The sequence below is a fragment of the Orycteropus afer genome, unplaced genomic scaffold (genome assembly GCF_000298275.1).
Source record: "Orycteropus afer afer isolate SDZICR_OR568_19922 unplaced genomic scaffold, OryAfe1.0 scaffold00042, whole genome shotgun sequence".
Lineage (NCBI taxonomy): Eukaryota > Metazoa > Chordata > Mammalia > Tubulidentata > Orycteropodidae > Orycteropus > Orycteropus afer.
The window spans coordinates 11,246,043-11,265,945 of record NW_006921629.1 but is presented as its reverse complement, the minus strand read 5'-3'; the positions used below and the strand labels follow the sequence as shown (position 1 = coordinate 11,265,945).

The window sequence follows — 19,903 nt, the reverse complement described above, 5'->3', positions numbered from 1 at the left end:
ATTCAGCAATTTATATACGTTTTGTTTTGTGACACTGGTTGCAGTCCCCTCCATGGGCCAGCAGTTTTCCCATTTCCTCCGATTTCTCTGTTTCCATTCATCCTTCTCCTGCCCCTTTCTGCCTTCTGAGCTTTGTTTTTGGTCATATGCTGCCCCTTTGGTCTTGTGTTTGATTTTATTGAGGAGCATATTCCTTCCTGGTGTATATATATGGTTTTTTTTTATTAGGATTTGGGTGAAGATTTACAGAGTAAATTCACTTTTCATACAGCAGTTCACATATACTTTGTCTCATGTCATTGACCAAAATTTACAATGCAGCAGCTCCCCTCCCACTTCCTCCCCATAGTTACCTCCTCCCAGTGTCCATCCCTTCATACTCTTCGAGAGGCCCATGTTTTTAAAATATATTTTATTGTTCAGAATATATACAGCAAAATATACACCACCTCAACAGTTTCTGCGTTTGAGATTCAGTGAGACAGATTACATTCTTCAGCTTGTCACCCATTCTCCCCCTTCTTTTCTGAGTTATTCCTCCTCCATTAACATCAACTCACTGGCCTCTAAATTTCCTATCTAATCTTTTGTGTGTGTGTGTGTGATTTGGCTGAAAGTTTACAGAGCAAATTCAGTTTCCATACAGCAGTTCATATACACTTTGTCTCATGACACTGACTGCAATTTACCACAGTGCAACAGATCCCTTCCCGTGTCCTCCCGATAGTTACCTCTTTATTCCTTCCTGGTATTATTATTCACTTTATAGGCCTGTCTTTTGTTTGGCTAAAAGTTGATCCCCGAGAGCGGATTCACTTCCAGGCTTGAAGAGTGTCTAAGGGCCATGGTCTCAGGTTTTCCACCAGTTTGCCCATTTTTAAATTGAATTGTTTGTCTTTTTGTTACTGAGTTTTGGAAGTTCTTTGTATTCTGGATATTAATCCCTTATTAAATACGTGATTTGCAAATATTTTTTCCCGTTCTATGGGCTTTTTACTCTTTTGCTAACGCCCTTTGGTGCACAGATGTTTTTAATTTTGTTGAAGTCCTGTTTATCTATTTTTTCCTTTATTGCTTGTGCTTTTGGTGTCTGAGAAACATTTTGAAGCCCAAGATTATGAAGATTTCCTCCTAGGTTTTATTTTAAGAGTTTTACAGGTTTAGCTTTTCCTTTTGGGTCTTAGATACAATTTAAGTTAATTTTTTAATGTGCTGTTAGGTAAGGATTAAATATTTAAATGTAAAAAATGAAACTATGAAAGTAATAGAAGAAAATGTAATTGAATATTTATATAAACTTTGAGTGGTATATTTTCTGTGCATGATACCAAAGATAGAAAAGGTAAAGAAAAAGTGACAGACTACATAAAAAGGTAGAGTTTTTGTATGTTTAATTACAAAGATGGAAGATACAAGATGGAAGGAATACTTGAATGAATGTTTAAAATATAATATTGCAGTGCCTGTATGATTTCTAAATTTAGTATAGTATTTAAGAAGTAAAATTACATGTAACATCTTTCCTAGAGCTAGATTATATTCAAAGATTTAATTCTTGAGGTGTAAAATTTTATCACCACAGCATTTTTGTTGTTATTCAGGGAGTAAACTCTCGGAATCCTCGAAGACCTCCCCCTAGTTCTGTAAACACCGGAGGTATCACAGAAATCATGGCAGAAGGAGGTGAATTAGAGTTTGTCAAAAGGATCATCCATGACAGTTTACAACTTAAAAAAAGGTTAAGGTAAGCTGTTCATTACAAGATGGGAATATTTCCCCCTTTTTTCTTCCCATCTGTAATCCATCACTGAAAGGAAAAGTAATTATAATGGCCTAAAGAATAAAGATCTTGAAGATAAAAAAGGTAGCAGATCATACAGTCTGTGAAGACCTTGTTTCTGAGACTGCTCTTGTGCCATTAATTGATTTGTGTTCCCGTAATCGTCTGTTCTACGTGGATAGAAAGTAAGAAAATAGCATATGATTGTACTTCTCCCATTAGTATGGTACTGTGATGGAACAAAACTGCTTCAAATATGGCTTTTGATTAGAAAACAGATGGGTTCAGATCTGTCCCATGAACCAGAATAAATTTGTTGCCTAGTCTTTGAAGCAATTTATGTTCTTGGAATCAGTCTCTCAAACAATGACAGATGTGAGGACACTGAGCTGCCACAAACTTAATGAAGGGAAACTGAGTTCACTAACCAATTCCATAGGAGGATTAAGGCTATTCCTTTTAAAAAGCTAATTATTTCAGACAGTACACCTGTCATTAAGCAGCATAAGGTACTCAAAAAGAGCTATTTGTCCTGCTTGACTTCCCATCCTGTCACGTGTTGTTGAAGTGACAGATAATGTAGTAGTTTGGAAAAAAAGGGATTTTCAACCCCAGGATTTACCTTTGGGACATAGGGAAGATACTTTTTCCTTTTGGACTTACAGGTGTTTAAAGCTGTTTAAGAGGAGCCCTGGTGGTATAATGGCTAAACACTTGGCTAGCAACTGAAAGGTGGCAGTTTGAACCCACCAGCACCTCTGGAAGAAAAGGCCTGGTGATCTACCCCTGTAAAGATTATAGCCTAGGAAACCCCATGGGGCAGTTCCTGTAGGGTCACTGAAATAGAATCGATAGCAACACAGCAACAACAGAGGTGGTTATCTTAGAAAAAGGCTGATTCTAAAATCAACAGAGTACACTGATGTATTTAATGTCACTGTGTATTTAAATATTTGTGGGAAGCAAATTGATTATTAGATGGTCTGCCTCTCAGAAAAATTACACATCAGTGAAGCCAAAGGTCAATAAATTTTTGCTTTAAATTGATTTCTTCAAAGATGTATTAGAGTATGTCCAAAAACAAAGGGAATTAAGTTATACTGAGCATTGAAGAGAGTCTGAGTAAGTAAAATAAACTTATAGAAGGAAGCAGAACACTGAAACACATAACAAACACATAACAAAATTAGCCATGTGCCCATTTCAGTATTTATCAACTTCTGAGGGGCCTGGAGTCTACTGGGAAAATGGGTAACTGTCTCTCTATAGATGACTCTGCCAGGCTACAATACACGTGTGGTTGTTTTTTGGGAGACTTTTTAATTTACAGTACTGAAGGTTTTTATTGTTTCCAAAATCCCATTTGAACTGCAAAATATATTTTCGAGGAACACAATTATAGGGAAGAAATTGGCTCAATCTATTCCAAGACTACATGGCAAGGTAGCACCCACATTGAATGAAAGGTGTAAATCTGCTAGGAAGGATAATTTATTAGAGCCTGTTGTATCTCTGGAGAACTGATCATTTTACGCTTGAAATCATATGTGGGAAATACTACCCAGTTATGATTTATATAAAAACAGGGATCAGCAGTCATGACTGTTACTGAAAAGAGACTAGAACTGTATTTCCTGAAAAAAAATTTTGCTCACAAATCTTGTTCACATTTCTCATCTTCCCATTATTACTTCCCGTTTGTGCAGGTTACTGGTTCTGCCTCCCTGCATATTTTATGTTGTAATGTTTAAACCACTAGGAGACATTCCGATTTTAGAATACTGTGAAAACTGCATATTTTGAAGCTCTATAAAATAAGGGTTAAAAATAAGTTTCTTATTTTTCTAGTGTACTTCTTACTCCTCTTAAAGTTTTTTCTTGCTGTGACTGAAGACACACAGAAACTAAGCAGAATTTGCAGCATTTAGGGGTGAAATAAGTTAAATTTGTTTAACTGATCTTAGTGATGGCACTGAAGTGTGCCCCACCTTCCCCTTTAAGATTCAGACCTCATTAAAGTCATTCTTAGCAGCAACTACAATTTTATTTTGTATCTTAAGGAATTTTGCAACTGGAAAGATATTAAGAGTTTAAGTTATTCAACTTCTTAGTTTTCCAGATAAGAAAACTGGGACCTAGAACTCCTGACTCTGATCTAGTGCTCTTTCTACCACCTTGCAAAACCTCTGCAGCCTCAACCTGCAGTTGGATTCTGTAAGTGGACAGCCTTTCTACTGCTGGTGAAGATTTACGAATGCTTGTCACCCTTTATTTCACTTTTGTGCATATGGCCTGAGTTTACTTAATGGCATTTTCTTTTTTATAGAATGTTATAGATTGACTTGTGTCCTTACAAAAATAAGTGTCACCTTGGTTAGGCCATTATTCTCCATGTCATGTTATTATTCTCCATTTTGTGATCTATTATTATTTTAATAGGGCAAGTACAGGCAGTTATGTTAATGAAGCAGGGTGCAAACTACAGGTTTAGGATGTATCTCAAGTCAATCTCTTTTGAGATATAAAAGAGATTAAACAAGCAAGCAAAAATCAGAAGGACCTACTACCTCCTGGAAAGAAGAGCTAGGAGCATGGGTCCTTTGAACCCATGATGCCTGCATTGAAAACCTCCTAGACCCAGGGCAGCTCTGGTGATGTAGTGCCTAAGGCGTTTGACTGCTAACCAGAAGGCTGGCAGTTCAAACCCACCAGCCACTCCTTGGAAGGAAGACTGTGCAATCTACTGACTGCCTCAGAAACCCAAGGAGGGGTCGCTATGAGTTGGATTCGACTTGACAGCGTGAGTTTGAGGTTTGTTTTTTTTTTAGACCCAGGGGAAGATTGATGCCAAGACATATGTAGATCTCCAAGGAATGCTAGGCCCACAAATTTTGGAAGGAGATAAGGACTTTCCTCCAGAGCCAACAGAGAGAACTCCTTGTAGAGCCTGCTCTGGATTTAAACTTTTAGCTTCCTATACTGTGAGGAAATTTCTGTTTCTTAAAACCTTCCGATTGTGGTATTTCTGTTGTAGCAGCACTAGATAACTAAGAATTTGGTAACAGAACAATGTGTGCTGCTCTAACAGATACCTAAAGTGTGGAGACAGAAGAATGGTGTGCTGCTCTGACAGACACCTAAAGTGTGGAAACAGTTTTAGTATTGGGTAACGGGTAGAGGCTGGAAGAGTTTTAAGGTGCTTAAAAATAAAAGCCGAGATTGTTTTGAAGAGACTATTGGAATTATAGTCTTCAAAGGCCATTCTGGTGAGGCCTAAGAAGGAAGTGAGGAGAGATGGATTTAACACTGGAGATGGTGCAGATAGCAGGAGGCAGTAGAAGAGAAACAGTGGCAGCAGAACCAGGGTACTGGCATGAGATGGCACAGGAGCTGACGTACAGAGCAAGAGAGGTGAAGTAGGGTACCTCTGGGTAACACTTCCCTGAGCAGGGCAGAGAGACTGGGCTGGCCCAAGAGACTCAAGGGGCCAAGGGCCAAGAGCGTGGGAGAGGCTTTCCTATGAGTACAACTGAGAAGCTGTCATGAGTGAAGAACAGTGCAGGAATAGGATGAAGGAGCAATATCTGTTGTCTACCAAGAAAAGAAAAGAACCATCTCTGAAGCAGCTCAGAGAGTGACAGAGAGCAAGGGAAGCAGAGCTGCGTATGTCTCAAAGGGTAGGGCCTGGCTTCTTGGCTTTCAAAGGGTAGAGCCAAGGCCTCCAAAGTTTCAGAGTCAGATCTTCAACAACTCATTGCTGTTCATGTGTACCAGGAGTATGGAGCTGGATTCACTGCCCAAAACTGAGGGGGCAGGGCTGCCATGCCAAGGGGCAGAAGAACAGGGCATACAGGGACTAAGGGTGTAGGGTCACACTCAGATGGACTGGGAGAATGGGACCACCCAAAGCCAAAGGAACATAGGTGCCATCCCAGTAGTCCTGGAGGGCAAAGCTAAAGCCTAGGGCTGAGAAGCTCCCACCCAGAATTCAGAGAGCGTGGCCAACCTCCAGAATCTGGAGGGCAGGGCCATTCCTAGATGGTGTCAGAGAACAGAGGGGTTTCTCTAAGCCTTGAGAGCAACTGTAAATTATTCTGCTGGGTTTTTTACTTGCTTGTTAGCTGTTTCTTATTATCTCTCCTTCTCCTCCAATTTCTCCTATTTGTAATGGAAATGTATACCATGTGCCTGTTCTACAGATTACTTTGGAAGCAGATGACTTGTATTGTAGATGCACAGATGAAGAGGAATTTTGTGCTTGTAGATGATTTAAGACTTTTGGGATGGTGTGATGGGGTGAAGTATGTTGCATGTGGCGAGGACATGAATTTTGGGGGCTAAAGTTGGAACATAAATGACACCTATACATGTGGAACTCACCAGATGGAATGCGCAGGAACCAAATTGACTACATCTGTAGAAAGAGATGATAGACAAGTTCAATGCCATCAGTCAAAACAAGGCCAGGAGCTGACTGTGGAGAGACCCATCAATTGCTCCTGTGAAAGTTCAGGTTGAAGCTGAAGAAAATTAAAAGAACTATGTGAGAGCTAAAATATGACCTTGATTGTATCCCATCTGAATTTAGAGACTATCTGAAGAATAGATCTGATGCATTGAATACCAATGACTGAAGACCACTTGAATTGTGGGGTGACGTTAAGAGCAGCATACATGAAGAAAGCAAAAGGTCATTAAAAAGAGAAAAAAGTCTGAAAACCAAAAAGGAAGAACACGCTCAGCATTTCTCAAACTGAAAGAACTGAAGAAAAAATTGAAGCCTCGAGTTGCAATATTGAGAGATTCTATGGGCAAAATATTGAATGATGCACGAAACATCAAGAGAAGATGGCAGGAATACACAAAGTCACTGTACCAAAAAGAACTGATCGATCTTCATCCATTTCAGGAAGTGGCATATGATCTAGAACCAATGGTAATGAAGGAAGAAGTCAAAGCTGCAATGAAAGAACTGGCGAAGAACAAGGCTCCGGGAATTGATGGCATACCGATTGAGATATTTCAACAAACAGATGCCCTATTGGAGGCACTCACTCAGTTATGCCAAGAATTTGGAAGACAGCTAGCTGGCCAACTGACTGGAAGAGATCCATATTTGTGCCCATTCCAAAGAAAGGTGATCCCACAGAATGTGGAAATTACAGAACAATATCATTAATATCGCACGCAAGTAAGATCTTACTGAAGATAATTCAGAAACGTTTGCAGCAGTATATTGACAGAGAACTTCCAGAGGTTCAAGCCGGATTCAGAAGAGGACGTGGAACAAGGGATATCATAGCTGTTGTCAGATGGATCTTGGCTCAAGGCAAAGAATACCAGAAAGATGTTTACTTGTGTTTTATTGACTATGCAAAGGCATTTGATTGTGTGGATCATGACAAATTATGGATAACATTGAGAAGAATGGGAATTCTCGAGCACTTGATTGTACTCATGAGGAACCTGTACCTTGACCAGGAGGCTGTCGTTCGAACAGAACAAGGGGACACTACATGGTTTAAGATCAAGAAGGGAGTGTGTCAGGGTTGTATCCTTTCTCCACACTTATTCAATCTATATGCTGAGCAAATAATCCAAGAAGCTGGACTATATGAAGAAAAACGTGGTATCAGGATTGGAGGAAGAATCATTAACAAGCTGAGATATGCAGATGATACAACTTTGCTTGCTGAAAGTGAGGATGACTTAAGGCACCTACTGATGAAGGTTGAAGAATACAGTCTCCAGTATGGATTACATCTCAATATAAAGAAAACAAAAATCCTCACAACTGGACCAATGAGCAGCATCACAATAAATGGAGAGAAGATTGAGGTTGTCAAGGAATTCACGTTGCTTGGTTCTACAATCGATGCCAACGGAAGCAGCAGTCAGGGCATTTGACGACGTGTAGCATTGGGAAAGTCAGCTGCGAAGGAACTGTTTCAAGTGCTGAGGAGCAAGGATATCTCCTTGAGGACTAAGGTGCACCTGACACGAGCCATGATATTTCCAGTCGCCTCGTATGCATGTGAGAGCTGGACAATGAATAAGGAAGACCGAAGAAGAGTTGATGCTTTTGAGTTGTGGTGCTGGCGAAGAATGCTGAAAGTACCATGGACTGCTAAAAGAACTAACAGATCTGTCCTGGAGGAAGTGCAGCCAGAATGTTCCTTGGAAGCAAGAATGGCCAGACTTCGTCTCACCTCTTTTGGTCATGTTGTAAGAAGGGACCATTCCCTGGAGAAGGATGTCATGCTTGGTAGGGTGGAGGGTTGACAAGAGAGGGGGAGGCCATCAATGAGATGGATTGATACGGTGGCTGCGATGATAGGCTCAGGTATAGCAGGGATTGTGGGGCTGGCGCGGGATTGGGCAGCGTTTCGTTCTGCTGTGCACGGGGTCGCTATGAGTCGGAAACGACTCGACAGCACTTAACAACAACAACAATAGTCAGCACCTATGCAAGCAACAGTCAAGTGATCAGACGATGTATTGGATTGAGCAACTCTGCTGCAAAAGACCTCTTTAATGTGTTTAAGGGCAAAAGTGTCACTTTGAAAACTAACGTGTGCCTGACCTAAGCCATGGTATTTTCAGTAGCCTTACATGCATGTGAAAGCTGAACAAGGAATAAAGAAGACCAAAGAATTGATGCATTTGCATTGTGATATTGGTGAAGAATACTGAGAATACCACAGACTGCCAGAAGAATGAACAAATCATATCTTGGGAGAAGTATAGTGGGAATGTCCCTTGCAAGTGAGAATTGCCATACTTTGACTTTCATACTTTGGTTGTGTTGTTAGAAGGGCAGTCCCTGGAGAAGGAAATCATGCTAATATAAAGTAGAGGGTCAGTGAAAAATGGGAATACCCTTAACAAGATGGATTGACACAGTGGCTGCAAGATGGGCTCAGGCACAACAAGCATTGTGAGGATGGCGCAGGAGCAGACAGTGTTTCATTCTGTTGTACATAGGATCACTATGAGTTGGAGCTGACTCAGTAACACCCGACAACAACAAAGGGTGGAATGTTGTAGACTGAAGTGTTCCCCCTAAAATCTTGGCTAGGCTAGGATTCAGTATTTTATAATTATCCTCCATTTTATGACCTGATGTATTCTATGTGTTGTAAATCCTAACCTTATGAAGTTAATGAAGTAGGATTAGAGGCATTTATGTTAATGAGTCAGGATACAGGCTATAGGTTTAGGTTGTATCTTAAATCAGTCTCTTTTCAAATATAAAAGAGATTAAATGAATGAGTAGAAATCAGAGAGACCTACTACCACCAAGGAAGAAGAGCCAGGAACAGAATGCATCCTTTGGATCTGAGGTCCTTGCTCTGAGAGCCTCCTAGACTAAGGGAAATATTGATGACAAGGTACATGTAGATTTCCAAGGAACACTTGGACTGGACCCACAGAGAGAGAGAGAGAGAGAGAGAGAGAGAGAGAGCCGTCTGCTAGAGCCAGCATCCTAAATTTGAATTTTTGTAGCCTTCTAGATTGTGAGCAAATAAATCCATTTCTGTTTATTAAAGCCACTCATTGTTGGTATTTCTGTTATAGCAGCACTCGATAGCTAAGACAGAGTCATAGAATTAAATGAATACATATTGAAATAAGTAATAATAATGAATACCAGATCTCTTCATTGTTCTAGGAATTTAGTGGATTTAAATGCCATTGTCCATTGTGTTAGACAACCTGTATTACAGGTATTTTAGTGCTTTATTTTAAGGTAGTTTTCTTCTTCCCATTACTGTTTTTTGTTTTGTTTTTGTTTTTCAAATAGGTGCTTAGGAGCTAGTATGGTTACAAAGAGCCCTGGTGGTACATTGGTTAAGCACTCAATGGTAATCAAAAGGTCAGTGGTTCAAACCCACCAGTGGCTCCTTGAGAGAAAAGACATGACAATCTCTCATAAAGATTGCAGCCTAAGAAACCAGTTCTACTCTGTCCTGGAGTGTTACTGTGAGTCAAAAATCAACTTGAAAGCACACAACAGTAAGTATAGACTTAAAAAAGTGGTGCAAACAGTTATGTGCTCTGCTGATAACCAGAGTTTAGTGGTTCAAACTCACATAGCCATTCCATGTGAGAAAGACCTGGCAATCTACTTCTAAAGGTTACATCCAAGAAAACCCTTGGCACTGCTCTACTGTGTCAAATGGCATCACTGTGAGTTGAAATGGACTCAGTAACAACAACAACAACAAAAAAAACAAACCCATTGCTATTGAGTAGATTCTGACTCATAGTGATCCCCTTTGGGTTGCCAAGGCAGTGAATCTTTACAGAAGTAGATTTCCTCATCTTTCTTCTATGGAGTGGCTGGTGGGTCTGAACCATCATCACCCTTCTGGTTAGCAGTCAAATGCCTTAGGCACTGCACCACCACAGCTCCTTAACAATGACAAGTATAGTTATAAGGTTCTCTAAGTAGCAGTTGCAAAGAAAAATTGTAGATTTTATAATTCAGCTTTTAGTTAATTTTCCAGATGAGAATCTTTGCCCAATTCTAGCATAAGGTTTTTAGAAGAGTAAGCCACCTCAGTTTCCTTGTCTGTAAAATTGGAATAATATCTTTTACAGTTGTTACGAAGATTAAGTGAAATTACTTATGTGACTGTGCAAAGTGCTGTGTGTTAAATAACATTTTTGTTATAGAAAATTTTGTAATTTTGCTACAGAAAATGGAGAAAACGTTGATCTCATTATTCTGACACAACCGTTAGCTTATGTTGGTTCATTTCCTTTTAGTGCTCTTTTTTCTCTTCCTGCATGTTTGTTATCATGAATACGAAGAATTTTGTCCTCTGCCTTTGTGTTTACTTTCTGTCATTCCTTTGTTTTTTTGTGGTTAACAATCTGTATATCACTCATTTTAAATAGTACATAAGTAATTTCTTCTATAGTTCACTATTACAAAGAACACTCCAAATCTCTTGTTTGTTATTGAACTGCCATATATTAATCTGTTGAGACAGTTATGGACGAATTTTTTTTAACACTTTCTTTTTTCTTTTTTTTTTTAATTGTGATTTGGGTGAAAATTTACAGAGCAAATTCACTTTTCATACAGCAGTTCACATACATTTGTCTCATGACATTGACCACAATTTCCTACAATGCAACAGCTCCCCTCCCACTTCCTCCTGATAGTTACCTCTTCCCAGTGTCCATCCCTCCATGCCCTCCTGCCCCATGAGCTGTCTCCCTGTGCATAAGCAGCCCTTCTTTTTCCCATGATTGTTCTCTCCAAGGAGTGTATCTACCTGAGGTAAATGTTTAACTCATATACCTGTCTTTTGTTTGGCTGCAAACCATGTGTGTGGGTTCAATTCCAGAGCCAGCTAGGCGCCATAGTCTCAGTGGTTCCACTAGGCTCTATCGGACCAGCAAACCTGATCCACCCCCCTTTTTTTTTTTTCCTCCAAATGATTTTGAGTTTTGTTCCACATTGTTTTCCCTCTTTATCAAGGATCTCTTACATAGATCCCCTTCCAAGTAGATGACAGTGGTAGCCAGGCCCCATCTAGTTCTTCTGGTCTCATAGTCGTGTAGGCTGCAGACCAGATGGTGTACCAGTCACTAGGACTAATTGTTTCCATGAATTTTGGTTTTCTTCATTCTTCTTTGCTCTGGACAAGGAGAGACCCATCGTTGCATCTAGACGGCAGCTTGCTAGCTTATAAGATCCTAGTCGCTACTCGCCAAAGTAGGAGGTGGAACAATGTTTTGTATAGTATGTTATGCCAATTGAGCTTGATGTCCCCTGCGACTATGATCCCAGGCCCACAGTAGAACAGCGTTTTTGCAATTAAAATCTGAAGGACCATTTGTTAGTTGTGAGCACCGCAGGAGGCAGGTGCTATTTTGATTTTTCATTCTAACTACAGTAGGAAGAAGAATGAAGGTAAGGGGATCAGCAGTCTAAAGAAAGGAGGCTACTTAGTATTTTAATGAATTAAGTTATATGTGCTTTTCATCAACTTGGGTACAATGCTTAGTGTAATTCCCTTTGAGGTCTGAGATAGCAAAGCTTTATTTGTTGTGACTGATCTAAGATCTCAGGGAGAAAAGGTTGGATCAAGTGGCTCATTGCCATAGCTAGCTAGCTGTATAAACTTTTATGACATTTTCATCTACAAGAAGTCATGGGCAGTTACGCTTTAAGTGGTCAGAGAGAACAGTTGTTAAAATCAATAAGCATGTATTTTGAGTATATCAACCTTGGTACAACTGCCTTAGAAAAGCTTGTTATAATGTAGTGTTTCTTACAAGTATAAAACTGAATAATCAAAATAAATTATTAATAAGAAAATAGGATAAAAGTTATTTTTAGCCATGTAGATTTGGAATTTATGATACCTCACATGCAGATTTTGAAATTAGGCAAACATTAGGTCTGCTGTGGTGAACATCTGGGGACATTTATTCTGGTAATTTAATTATCATAGGCAGCGAGATGTGTTTAGAGTAGGTTAAATACCTCACAATCCAAACCTTTGCTTTTATTTATATTACATTTCAGTTTAAGATTGAGATTTAAGAAGAAGTTTCTAAATAACCATTCCCCATTAAAAAGAACTAATGCTGCTTGGAGAAGTGGTTCATTCCACGACTGAGTCAGGATGAGTGTAAGATGAGCCTCAAATACCTGGTAATACCAGAAAGTAAAGAAGTGCTCAATAAGTGGTATGTCAAAGGGACATAGGAGCCAGTTTGAAGGACTCCCACTGGCCCAATCTGGGACAATATGAGCTTCAAAATGAATAATGACAATAGATTATAACCTTATTGAATAAAATAAATAAATAAAATATGTAAATGGGATAGAGGAAAAAGTCTTCCTTAGAGTAGAACGCCAACTAATCAACGTAGGAGGAATAATTATTGTTCTAAGTTGTCGTCAGGGCTATTCTAACTCATGGTGACCCGTATATGCAGAGTAGGACTGGTCCATAGGGTATTCAGAGCTGTGACCATTCAGAAGCACATTGCCAAGCATGCCTACCAAGGTGCCTCCAGGTGAGTTCAAACCACCAGCCTTTCTGGCTTGTAGTCAAGTGCTTTACCCTTTGTACCTGCCAGGGACTCCTTAGAATGAATAATAGAATTAGTAAAATCACCATCTTGCAGTCCTTATAGTAATAACTGATTCATACCAAGACTTTTCAATGGAAAATGCAAAGAGTAACAGGATAGTCATACTGTTTCAAAGTATTTCTCCGCAGCTTCCTTACTTTTCACAAAGAGAAATGTGGTTAACTTTACAATGGAGAGACCTGGGAGGACATACAATTTTGACAGGTAATCATCTCTTGATGTGATATATTTGGAATGTATAACCTCTAATCATGACGAAATGTCAGGAAAACCAAATTGAGGAGTTTTATAAAACAGTTCTTAAAAATGTCAAGGTCGTCAAAGGAAGAAGACTGAGGAGCTGTTCCAGACTGAAGGAGACTAAAGAAACATGACAAGTAAATGAAATGTGTGATCCTGCATTGGATCTTGCATCAGATGAAAAAAATAGAAGAACATTATTGGGATAACTGGTAAAATTTTAATATGGACTGTATGTCAGATAATAGTATTCTACCAGTGTTAAATTTTCTTAATATACTTGTTTAGATTTTTATGAAAAAGAGTGTCCTTGTTTTAAAATATATATGATGAAATATTTAAGGTTAGAGGGACATGTTAATGTCTACAGTCAGTTCTCAAATGGATCAGGAAAAGTTTATATCACACTGAATAAGCAAATAGGGGGGAAATGTTAATTGGTGAATCTGGGTAAAGGGTATTCTTCAGACATTTGTACTAATCTTGTAACTCTTCTGGAGATTTGAACTTACTTCAAAATAATTTTTTTTGCAACCTACTGTCTCAGAGGAATTACTAAATGTTGTAATGAGTAGAGTGCTACTTTCATCATTAAAACAGTATAATGGGTTCAGAGTCTCTTGGGTGCCTGATCTTCCTTTTGTTCATTTATTTCTGCTTTCATTTTGATTAGTTGTTAGAAGATGCCTGTTGAGAGTAACTAGGGTCTAGTGGGTAGGCATTTTTTCAAATGAAGGTAAAACAGGATTTTTAACACATCTAGTTACTTCTGCTTTTTCTCTAAGAAGTGTAACTGTTGAAGAAGACAGTGTACTGATGAGCTTAATTCTTAAAAGATTAACAATACAATATTCAGTTTAAAGTAGAAGTTAAAGGAAATAGAAATTCTCTCAAGCTTTTGTTAAGTACCAATAACAGGTAACTGCTTCGAATTTTACTTGTCTGAATATTTACTTACCTTTTCACCTGAAGATGCCTTATATTATCCTCTTGTCTTTGTTCTGGGCCATTTCTTGGCATCTGATGGCTCTGATCTAATCTACTCAGGAATGCTAATTTTAGAGGAAAGGGGTTAATTAACCTATTTTATTCTATTACTATGTGAGCACTAATTTATTTTCCTTCATCTTGCACCTAACATAACCAGGGCTTTCAATTCCTGGCTCATGATTTCTCCATTGATATACTGTCTTCTTAAAAAGAGCATATTATTTTTCTTCCAAACATTTTAAAACCACTGAGTGAAATTGATTATGCTTAAATAAATTTGCCCATGTTTGTTTATTTTATTATTGTTGTGGGCCATCCTGTTGATTATGACTCATAAGGATCCTCTAGGACAGAGTAGAACTGCCCCATTGGGCTTCCTAGGCTGTAATCTTATGGGAGCAGACTGCCAGATCTTTTCTTCCATGGGTGGCTGGTGGGTTAAAACTTCTGACTTTTTGGTTAGCAGCCAAGAGCTTAATCATTGCACAACCAGGGCTCCTTAAAGTAGGTTAGGTACAACAGATATTTCTCTTTGTATTTTGAAAGGGAAAAAGAATTACCTAAACAAATGCATATAGATGAAATCACCTGTTGCTATACCCATAGTGAAGGCAAATGAAATATATGTTGATGCCCACTATTTCTGAAGCAATATAATATTTGTCATACTTTAAAGATTCGCAGAAATCTTCATTTATATTATTTAATGCATTGTGTTGAACCATATGAAATTATCAGTATTCAGTAATTTTCAGTGTATAAAAATGGCTGTTTTATGTAGTTTTAACCTAATTGTTGATACTAAACCTCTTAAATTCTCTTAGAATTTTAGACACCTTAGAATTCACCTACATAATAGCTGTTTTGCGTATAAACAAATAAATATTGAATGCATATCCCCTTAATCTGACATTTCTCTTGAGAATACAATTAGATGAGTTTTTAATGACGTAGTGAAAAAAGCAGGATACAGAATGTGAATTGCCACTATGACTAAGCTATGTTATAAAACAGGAAGGAAATATGAAAGACATTGTTGTTGTTGTTGTTATGTGCCATCGAGTCGGCCCCGACTCATAGCGACCCCTCCTTGGGTTTCCGAGGCAGTATCACTACGGAAGTAGGATTGCCCAACCTTCCTTCCGAGGAGTGGCTGGTGGGTTTGAACCACAAGCAGTCTGGTTAGCAGGCAAGTGTCTTAGCCACTATGCTACCAGAGCTCCCATGAAAGACATTAGTATAATGTTAAATGAAACTTTTTAATGTATTTTGAAGGTACAAGATATATCACATAAATTTATATATTTAAATTTGTTTTATTGAGGTACAATTTGCATAAAGTAAAATTCTCTATGTGCAGTTGGATGAGTTTTGACAAATGTGTACATGTTACTATGACCACAATCAAGATATAGAGCATTTTCATCACTACAAAAAGTGCTCAGGTGCTAACTAAGAGGTTGGAGGTTCAGATCTACCCAGAGGAGCCTTGGAAGAAAGACCTGGTGATCCTCTGAAAATTCTGTGGAACACTGTTCTCTGATACACATGAGGTTGCCATGATTCAGAGTTAACACAGCAGCATCTGGTTTTAAAGAATTCTCTAGTACCCCTTGTAGTCTGTCCCCACCCTACACCAAGCCTCTTAAACCCATTGTCATCAAGTTGATTCCAACTCATACTGACCCTACAGGACAGAGTAGAACTGCCCCATAAGGTTTCCAAGACTGTAATCTTTACAGAAGCAGGCTGCCTCATATTTCTCCTATGGAGTGGCTGGTAGATTCCAACCACTGACCTTTCAGTTAGCAGCAAAATATTTAACCACTGTGGCACCTGCGGTCCTTTACTCCCAGCCTCCAGTGACCACTAATCTGCCTTTTATCTCTCATAACAGTTTTGGTTTTTCTAGATTTTAATATAAATGGAGTCATGTATTTTTTTGTGTATGGCTTCTTTCATGTCGTATAATGATGCTTTGTATCCGTTGTTTGCCCATTTTTATTGCTAATAGAATGTCATTCATAGATGTATCACAATTTATTAATCCATTCAGTAGTTAATAGACACTGAGGTCATTTCCAGGTTTTGGCTAGTATGAATTAAACTTCTGTGAACATTTACATACATATGGACATGTTTTCCTCTAAAGTAAATACCAAAGAGTAGGATTGTTAAATCCTGTGGTTAAGTATATGTTTAACTTTATAAGAATTTGCCATACTTAGTCATAAAGAGAAATGTAGTTCTGAAACCTGCTTCATCATGGATGAATCTGAAAACATTGTACTGAGTGAAATAAGTACATCACAAAAGGACAAATGTTTTATAATCCCACTTGGTGCCTAAGGCATTTGACTACTAACCAGAAGGCTGACAGTTCAAACCCACCAGCCACTCCTCAGAAGGAAGATTGGGCAATCTAATTCCATAGAGATACCTCCTCAGAAACCCAAGGAGGGGTCACTATGAGTCAAATCGACTCAACGGCAATGAGTTGTTTGTTTTTTTTTTTTTTGATATATGAAATAGCCAAATGTATCAAGACCAAAGTTTATTAGTGGTTATCAGGAATAGGAGGAAAGGTAAAAGGGGGAAGAGTTTGCTTAGAGTACACTGTAGTTAGCTATTTTCGAGCTCGCCCTGCCTCTTTGTTTCCCTATGCACAAAAGGATTGGAATATTGTGACCCATAGGGTTTTCATCAGCTGATTTTTGGGAAGTAGATCACCAGGTCTCTCTCCTTAGTCTGTCTTAGCCTGGAGCCTTCTCTGAAACTTGCAGCCTCATAGTGGCACTCAAGCCTCCAGTGACAAAAGGGTGGCATTTGTGCTTGAGGTGCATTGGCTGGGAATCAAACCCAGGTCTCGTGTGTGGAATAAAATTCTACCTCTGAACCACCACTGCCCCCAGGGGACACTGAGTTTTGTTAAGGGTGGTGGAATAATTTTGAGACTTACAGTAGTGGTGGACTTTGTTCTGGTACTTACTTAAGTTACTTGGGGTCACTTTGATCCTTTTGAGGCTTGCTTTGTTAAGGTACATCTAGAACAGTCTTTAGCCCAACTACAAAGCATTTTCTTTTCAAAAGCTCTACTGGATGTCTTCTTTATTGCAAAGACTTTTCTGCTCTAGCTAGTAGAACCAGAAACTATTCCCAGCTCTGTCTGGGCTTCAGGGATTGTTTGGTCTACTGCTTTCTGGAAGTTCGTTCCTTAGCCTTATGGAGTTAAGACTCCACATGTGTACAGAGCATTATTCAGCCAGCTACTCTACAGAGAGCATCAGCAGGCTCCCCAGGTTCTCTTTGTGTGCAGCTCCTTCCTCTGCCATTTTGCTCTGCGAATTCTCACTGCCTCAGCCTGTCTCTCATCAGTTCTCTAAGACTCTTGGGTTCTGTTTGGGTTTCCCTTTCCTGCACTGTAGCCTGGAAATTGCCTGCAGGCAGTAAGCTCTGGCAGTTTAGGGCTTACTTGTTTGTTTCCCTTTCTCAGCAATCACAGGCTTGCACTGCCAGTTGTTCAATGTCTGAAAACAGTTGCTGCATATTTTTTACCCAGTGTCCTAGCTGTTTATGGTGGTAGGACAATTCCCATAGTAGTTAATCCTTGATGGGCTGAAGCAGAAGTCCTGTATAAATTTTTATACTTTGCATATACTCTTTAGAATAATTGGGAAAAATAAAGTCTATCCTTTTACCTTTTAGCTGATTCATTCCATCTTCTCTACACTAGTTTTTCTGGATTTGTATGTGCTGTGGAACAAAATGATATCATGGTCTGTTGAAATTCTAATGCAATATATATATTCTTAAATTATTTACAGGTGAGGGCATCTCAAAATACAAGTTCATGCTGGAACTTATAAGTTCTCATTATAGTGTAAGGAATGTTTATGCATGTTTTTATATTATTTATTGATCAGTTCTGCCCTAGAGCTAAGTAGTCTTTGTTCAGAGATTATAGATGAGACCTGCCTCTTCTTCCCTTTTTCCAAATACTGCCCTGAAACACTGGAGAGCTCCAAGTGGGTTTTTCTTTTTCTTTTTTTTTTTTAAGTTGCTTTTGAATTGTTTTCCACCACTAGATCCGATTTTTCTTTGAATACATTATATGCAGTTTTTGTTACTGATACTTGTGACTTCACTCAGTGTTTGTTTGCTGTTCTCACTTTGCCACTTGAGTGTTGCTTAGTATTAAAATGTAACTGCATAAGCAGTGCTGTACTTGTCTTATTTCTTCTAGATGGTATAGCTGTATGCTGGGAAAGAAATGCAGTTTGGCTCCTCTAAAAGAAGAGCTTCGCATCCAAGGGGTAAGATTTTGTAATTATTGTTGGATGTATCTGTTTTTGATGGTAGTTTGAGTATAGAATTTTGCTTGATAGCCTGAAGCACTAAATGTTTGTGTGTGTATGTAATGTTAGGGCTAGAAGAGACTTTTTATAAATTATTACATTGTCAGAGAGAAACCACAAATCAGGAAACTTGGTGTCTTCCTTTGACCCCACATCTAACTCCTTTATAGATGTAGAAACTGAAGGCCAGATAAGTTAAAGGGCTTGTTCCAGGTCACACAGGTAGTTTTCAAAGAACAGCCAGCATCAGAATGTAGCATGAATCCAGAGTGCTTGTCACTGTGGTGATAGTCCACATGAACCCAATCCCTTACTCTTGTTTTGAAAGACAGGTAGCAAGTAAGTCCATCCTTATTATGTTACTATGGTGTTTTAGCATGAATACGATGACATCTTAGGGAAAGGAGTCTGATGTGGGGTAAGTGATAGAAATCTGATTCTAGTTCTGATTTCTAGTTTCTCTGACATTCTACTGATCCTGTTTTCTCTATAACTTTTGTGTATTTATAATTGTAAAAGCAGTAAAATGATTACTTTTTTCCCCCCTAAAATCTAATAGACAAAAAGAAACTACATAGCTGTTTCTATGAATTCGGTTGACTTTTTTTTTAAGACATTTATTCAGTTTCATGATCTGACTATTACATTTAAGCAATCAAATAGCATGGATGCAAAAAAAAAAAAAAAAAATCTGTATTTTAACCCTTGGTTGGAATGTTTTATATTTTCCACAGAACAGAAACTAAAATAACCTGTTATACAATTAGTCACAAATACAGTCCTCGAGTTATTTTTGCCCATACACATGAGTATTTGTCTAAAACATGTCTTCTTTGTAGCAGCTAGGCCCCGCCACCACTGTGCTTGGCTGAGTTCACAAATCTGTTGTAAACTGTAGCTTCCCTGTCACTTCTCTGGCTCTCCTCTCCTGCTAAGCTTTGTTTCCTGGCAATCATTAAAATCTTCTGCCACTGCCGTAGCTACTGCTGCTGCTTGAACCACCATAGCCACCTTGGTTTCATGGTTTGGCAAAGTATTGACTTCCACCACCATAAGGGCCAGAGCTTCGCCTCCAAAGTTTCCTACCTTCATGGGTCCAAAATTTGAAGATTGATTGTTGTAACTGCCAAAATCATTGTAGCTTCCGCCACCTCCAAAATTGCTTCCATCATTACCAAATCCATTATAACCATCCCCACTGCCTCCATATCCACCACCACCACGGCTGCGCCAAAGCCACTGTGCCCACTGAAGTTTCCTCCACGAACAAAGTTGTCATTCCCACCAAAACCATGTCCACGGCCACCACCGAAGTTTCCAGAACCACTTTGACAACTCTTTGGCTAGAAGAGGTACTGGCCATCTCTTGCTTTGAGAGGGCTTTCCTTACTTCACAGTTACGGTCATTCACAGTATG

General features: G+C 38.9%; 1 protein-coding gene across 1 annotated transcript in view; it reads left to right on the top strand.

Moving 5' to 3' along the window:
• Nucleotides 1-19,903, top strand: part of METTL16 (methyltransferase 16, N6-methyladenosine) — a 110,091-nt gene that overhangs the window by 67,115 nt on the left and 23,073 nt on the right. The window contains exons 5-6 of the mRNA XM_007937459.1: nucleotides 1,602-1,744; nucleotides 18,375-18,444. Of these exons, the coding sequence (XP_007935650.1) occupies nucleotides 1,602-1,744; nucleotides 18,375-18,444 (213 nt within the window). The remainder of the gene's footprint in view (nucleotides 1-1,601; nucleotides 1,745-18,374; nucleotides 18,445-19,903) is intronic.